The sequence below is a fragment of the Octopus sinensis genome, linkage group LG3 (assembly GCF_006345805.1).
Source record: "Octopus sinensis linkage group LG3, ASM634580v1, whole genome shotgun sequence".
NCBI classification, from domain to species: Eukaryota; Metazoa; Mollusca; class Cephalopoda; order Octopoda; family Octopodidae; genus Octopus; species Octopus sinensis.
In genome coordinates, this window is record NC_042999.1 from 74515081 (window position 1) to 74521080 (window position 6000).

The window sequence follows — 6000 nt, forward strand, 5'->3', positions numbered from 1 at the left end:
ATCCAATCTTGAATTGGAGGACTATAATGAATAAGAGGGGTGTTGAAGATTGATCCTTGATGGATCCATACTTCTACTCGGAAGTTTTCACTATACTCATTGCCAACCCTCACCTTACAGCATTCCTGTACAGGGCTTGTACAGCTCTTACCAATCACTTGTCTACCCCCAGTTTCCAAGTTGACCATCAGATAACAGATTGGGGGACCGTGTTGAAGGCTTTCTCTGAGTCAACAAAAGCCAATTACATAGGTTTATCTTTGGCTAGATATTTCTCCTGAAGTTGCCTTAACAGAAATATATCATCAGTGGTGCTTCTGGCTGGCACAAAACCAAACTGCATCTCATCTAGGCAAACTCTCTCCCTAATTAGTTGGGCTGTGACCCTCTCTGTAACTTTCATCACATGAATCAATAATTCAATACACCTGTAGTTATTTCTATCTAAAGCATCACTTTTCTTCTTGCAGCAGTTGATTATGGTGCTGCTACACCAGTCATTGGGTATGACTCCTTCATTAACCACCTGATTTATGATGTGGGTGACAATACCATAGCCCACACCGCCAGATATTTTAAGCATCTTGCGGTGATTTCTGATGGGTGAGGTGCTTTTCCTGTCTTCATATCCTTAATTGCTTTATCTGCCAGGGTACAGTTGATTTGGGTAGCTGGTCTCTCAATTGGGTCAACCTTTGGCAGACTCTCCTCCCCCCATTCTCCACATTCAGCAGTGTTTCATAATGGCATCTCCAAGCCTCTTTCTTTGCAGAATCATTAAATGCAAGGGTACCATCATCCATGCAGACACATTTCTCTCCATTACATCATGGTTTTCTCTCACATACTGTCTTGCAATCCGAAATACTTGAGTTCTCTGGTTCTCATGTCGCTGAACATTGGCAAACTTCTTCTTTTCTGCTACTCCCTTGGCTATATATACCTGTCTTCTAGCTTCTCTTTTGCCTATCTGATACATTCTCCTGCTACCCCAACTCTTCCAGGCTTTCCAAGCCTGTTTCTTTACAGTATAGGCCCTGTCTACAGTATTGCTCTACCACCATGTTACCCTCTGCCTGGAAGGGACTTTGCACCAACCACAGATTTGGTCTGTAGCACTCAGCAAGCTGTCTCGCAGGAATTCCCAGCTGCCTTCTATGTCAGGACTGTAGCTCCTCCTCCTTATCATTAAATTTCTCAATAAGGATATCCCTAAATCTCTGACCACATGAAGGGTTCTTAAGCTTGCAATCCTTCTTTTCCAGATTGATCTGCTTTTTGGCATCCTTCAGGCCCCAAGTCTAAAGTCACTAATAACTGGTCTATGCTGGGGGGCACATTCTTCACCAGGGAGGGTCTTTGTATTTAAGAGCAACTATGCATCCCACTCTCTGGTAAGAATTAAATCAATCTGGCTAGCAGAGTCACCTGATTGAAAGATTATCAGGTGGCTAGCTGGCTTCCTGAAGTTGGTGTTGCAGATCAATAGGTTATTTGCATCACAGAACTCTAGGAGTCTAGTTCCCTCTTCATTTCTGGTACTAACTCCGTGGCCCCATGTACACCATGGAAGATAACAGTTTGCTGTCTGACATGCCCATTAAAATCTCCAGCCACAAAGATGAGATCATTGTCACTTGTCTTTGAGGTAGCCTGCAGAAAAATATCATAAAAGTGATCTTTCTGTTCATTTGGTAGGCCCGATTATAGGGCATAGGCAGAGATAATTGTAGATATACCATTCTGCAAAACTAGCCTGGGTTTAAGTACTCTATCGCACACCCTCACTACCTCTATGACCTTATCTACCCATTTCTCTGCAAGAAGTATGCCCACACCCCTATTCCATTACTATTACCTTCCCAGAAGAGTTTATATCTATCTGCTTTGCTTGTGAGGACTCTGGCTGAAGCCCCTCTTCACCTTACCTCTTGCATGCAGCATACATCAATATGTCTCCATTCAAGCACATGTGGAAGGCTTTCTAATGGATCCCTGTACTAATCCTAGGATGCAGTCTTATAAGATAATGTTATACAGAGTTTGTTGGAGGACTGTGCTAAAGGTATGAGAGTTTAAGGAATGTCCAACAATTTACTCTAAAAGACAATGAGGAGGAAGCTTTATTAATCAGACAAATGGAATTCTCATTTGTCAAAAAATCATACTAGGTTCAATAATTAATTTTTCTGAGTAAGGGATGTAAAATAATTATTATGAAATTACTTAACATGGAATTGTATTGTTATTTAATATTCTGCTTCTTGGTTGTTTATGCAAGCTGCAATTTGTTTATGCCAAATTTGCATGTTATATTAGTGAACAGAAAGCAGAGTGCTGAAAAACAGTCATAAAGTTCAAGAATTAGTGGCCATATGTTGTCAGTTATTCATAGCCAAAGCACTTAACTTTCAATTAACCAAGTCCATTCACAGAACAGTAATGACTGCATCCTAAGAAAGCATAGGGATTTGAACCCCAGCTGTAACATATTCAGTTAGGGATCATGAGTAAGCCACCACAATGTCACTCAATTAGTCAATAAATTGACCAGTCATCATGAAGCTGTGGTGTGATAAAGTTCTTCAGATGATATAAAATCTGTCCCTTTTTCACCCTGTAAAGAACTGTTTGGCAGCCAACTTGGCCAAACAGCCATGGGCATTTATCCAGAACACCTTTGGTACTCACAGAAGGCATACCACCTCAAGCAAGAAACGATTTTGAACACTTATATCCGATGTACCACAGCTAGCCTTTTACAGACACAGTATGCTACTCTCTTCCAAGTTGGCGGTTATATTATAAGCATCTTTCTTTTGTAATCAGCCAAAGCAATAAATTATGTCCAGCAATAAATATGTTAAAAGTTAAAAGTTTGTGAGTTGCTCCATTTCTTTGCACACACAGCTAGTTAGACCTCAAGATGATGGTTTTCAAGAAACCACCATAACAACGATGACTAAGCAACCACGTGACAGAAGTCTGCTTAATTGATTTTCATAGTCACACATAGATAAGATCTCTGTCTCTTCTAGTGTTACTTCAACTACCTCTGCACCTCACAGTAAGCATGTCTTATGTCATTTCCACTTTAACACTTTCAACTTTCTCATCTCTCCTCACCACTCATGTTGACTCCAACTCTACCCAAACTCTACTAACCACTGCACACAAGCCTACTTCTCCAGAAAGTTGGCCTTAGAATTCCCTCCTTCCACAGATATTTTTACAGTGTTGACCTGCTTGTATGGAACATCAATGGTATAATTCTTAATGGTCTTGAAAGGCATATGAAGGCCATGGGTACAGCTTCTTTCTTTAGATTTAGCTAATGAAAAAAAACAGACATTGACCAATACGGAGATAGATATTTTAGTGTTAGAATTTCTAGTATGAAGGAAAAGATTTGTGTTTTTGAAGAGAAATGGCATCTCAAAATTAAGGTGAAAATATCCAGAACCTTTATGAAACCTATTTGATCACAATATGTATAAGTAGCATATTTTACAATTTTATACATTTGAGAAATTTCTGATCTGAGAAAAGTCAAGTAAATTATTTGATCATCTGACAACAGTTAGGTGACAAAATAAGTGTCAATTTAAATATCTTTATATGCCAAGTGAAAGATTTTGTGAGAATAATTTCGGAAGACATTAAATAGATTTTTATGTATGAAATTATATTTCAATTGTCTACTGCAAAACAGGTCAAATGCTGAAAATATATTCTTTTAATTTATGAATTTGTAATGTGATTGCAATATTGAATCAATTTACTTTCTGCCAAGTTATGGATAATACAAAGCTCAAAGATCATATTGTAAATCTATATAGATCAGTATTGTTTAATACATATAGGATGATTTACAAGTGACAATAATTATCATGTTAAATTATTAGATGACTGATTGTATGGTTACATATTGAAACTTCACTTCAGCCATTGTGTTGTGCCCCTAATTGTCTCAGTTGCCTGTCTACAGGTGCCACTCTGTTTTCAAACTAAGGTGGGAATCCAAAACTGTAAAAATTATTACTGCAACAGAAACAATTCTAACAATGCAAGCATGGGAAAATGGATTCAAAAATATCAGAAAAAGTACAAGATGATATCAAAAAGTTCTTGGACTAGTTATGTTTAAATAACATATTTATTTAAGTTTTAACATCATCTACTTTGAAATAGTCACCTTGTGCACCAATACACCAATCCCAGCATTCCTGTCACTTTTGGAATCCAGCCTGGAAGCAGTTTTCAGCAAGTGAGTCAAAGACCTTGACAATGGTGTTGAAATGGAATCTTTTGAACTGCACTTTCATCATGGGAAAGATATGGAAATCCACAGGTGCTAAATCTGATGACTAGGGTAGGTGCAGAAGTGACACTATGTTGTTTGGGGCAAGAAACTCACGAATGTGGAGAGCTAAGTGATAGGATGCATTGTTGTCATGAAGAATACAATTCTTCATGTTCTACAGATCCAGTTGCTTTTGCTGAATGTCCTCCTTCAAACACTTCAAAACCTCACAGCAGAACTCTTGATTGGTAGTCTGGCTCTGGGGGCTGAATTCTTGATGCACAATGCTACAGATGACAAAAAAAGTGAGGCGCATGCTCTTCAATGAGCTGTGAGTCTGTTGTGTGCCTGAACCACTCAAAACATTTGTGTACAACCCACAGCCTATTCACTGCAAGCTTGCCAAAGCATGCTCAATGTCTCTGTAGCAGACTTCCCAAGTTTAATGCAAACTTTTGCCCTGGCTCTTTGTTCTAACTTTCTGTCCATGATAAAAATTGCAGACTCCAACCATAGACATGATCACAAAAACAAAAATTTCACAACTTGCAATGTAACCACAGCAATGTCACGCAACACACTGCATCATGAAGGTCAGTGCTAGCTCTCACTGTGCATGCAACTGTATGCTGCCATCTGTTGGTACACTACAGAACTAATCTAGGAACTTTTTGATACCACCTCATAATTTGAATTAAATCAAGAAAAAATTGAATTTAAAATGAAAATACTTTGAATCTTACATTTACATGTTTCATTATGGACTTCAATTTCATCCAAGTATATATATCCGTCCCAATATGAATTAGCATTTACTGTACCCTGAAAATTCAGCCCGAATGTTGTTGAATTTGGAAAATCCACACAAGCAGTAATGAATTCAGGAATATCATTGAAATTTGAAGACCACAACAATTCCTTCGATGAATAAGAGTCATAAGTAAAGAGTGCAAATTCTTTCATAGGTCCTCTCATTAAGTATTTGAAGGTGACACTAGAATTTTCCTTCACATCTGCTTGAGGTGACCGTATGTAAACTTCTGAATTTTCAGTATCTGTTCTTGAATAAATGTATAAGTAATTGTTTGTATCTGTAAAATAAGGAAAATAAGCAAAATACATTAACATTGGTATGTGGTTTAAAATAAAGTTGTCAAAATAGTGACTAATCTAATAATAAATCCAAAATACATAGTAACAATAAGTTAGTAATTTTCTAACGAGGAACTTGTGGATCCATTGTTCATTTTCAGTTACTGATTGTGAAAGGATGAAACTAAGTCACTTGACCTGGCACTCTACCATTTTACCTTTCCACTGACTATAAAAGCATCCAGTGCAAAGTAGATTTTATGAAGGTAGAAAACATGTTTCTTGAAATAAGATAGTAAAATATTTGATTGCAGTCTTATACATATAAAATGAAAGAAAAAGCTGCACTGTTGATCTCAGCAAAATCATTAGTTCCAGTTTGTCTATAACCATTTACTTCAATATGAATGACTAAACAAAAAACATTTCACAATGGATTGGTTGCAACAAGAGATGCATTGATTAGTATATTCAACTGATTCAACAAATAAACTAACCTGTCTTGTAAAGCATGGAAAAATTATTATGCAAAAAAAACAAAAACAAATATATATATATATATATATATATATAAAGGGTAAAGACCCCCTTCGGTCATGAATGAC

The 6000-nt window shown here is 37.2% G+C and overlaps 1 protein-coding gene across 1 annotated transcript in view; it reads right to left on the reverse strand.

The window, feature by feature from the left end:
* The window catches only part of LOC115209480, a 447652-nt gene extending 442109 nt beyond the window's left edge, over nucleotides 1-5543 (reverse strand). Inside the window, exons 1-2 of the mRNA XM_036501652.1 lie at nucleotides 5525-5543; nucleotides 5047-5394 (exon numbers count right to left, since the gene is read on the reverse strand). Coding sequence (XP_036357545.1) covers nucleotides 5047-5394; nucleotides 5525-5543 — 367 coding nt within the window. The remainder of the gene's footprint in view (nucleotides 1-5046; nucleotides 5395-5524) is intronic.
* Between the last annotated feature and the right edge of the window lie 457 nt (nucleotides 5544-6000).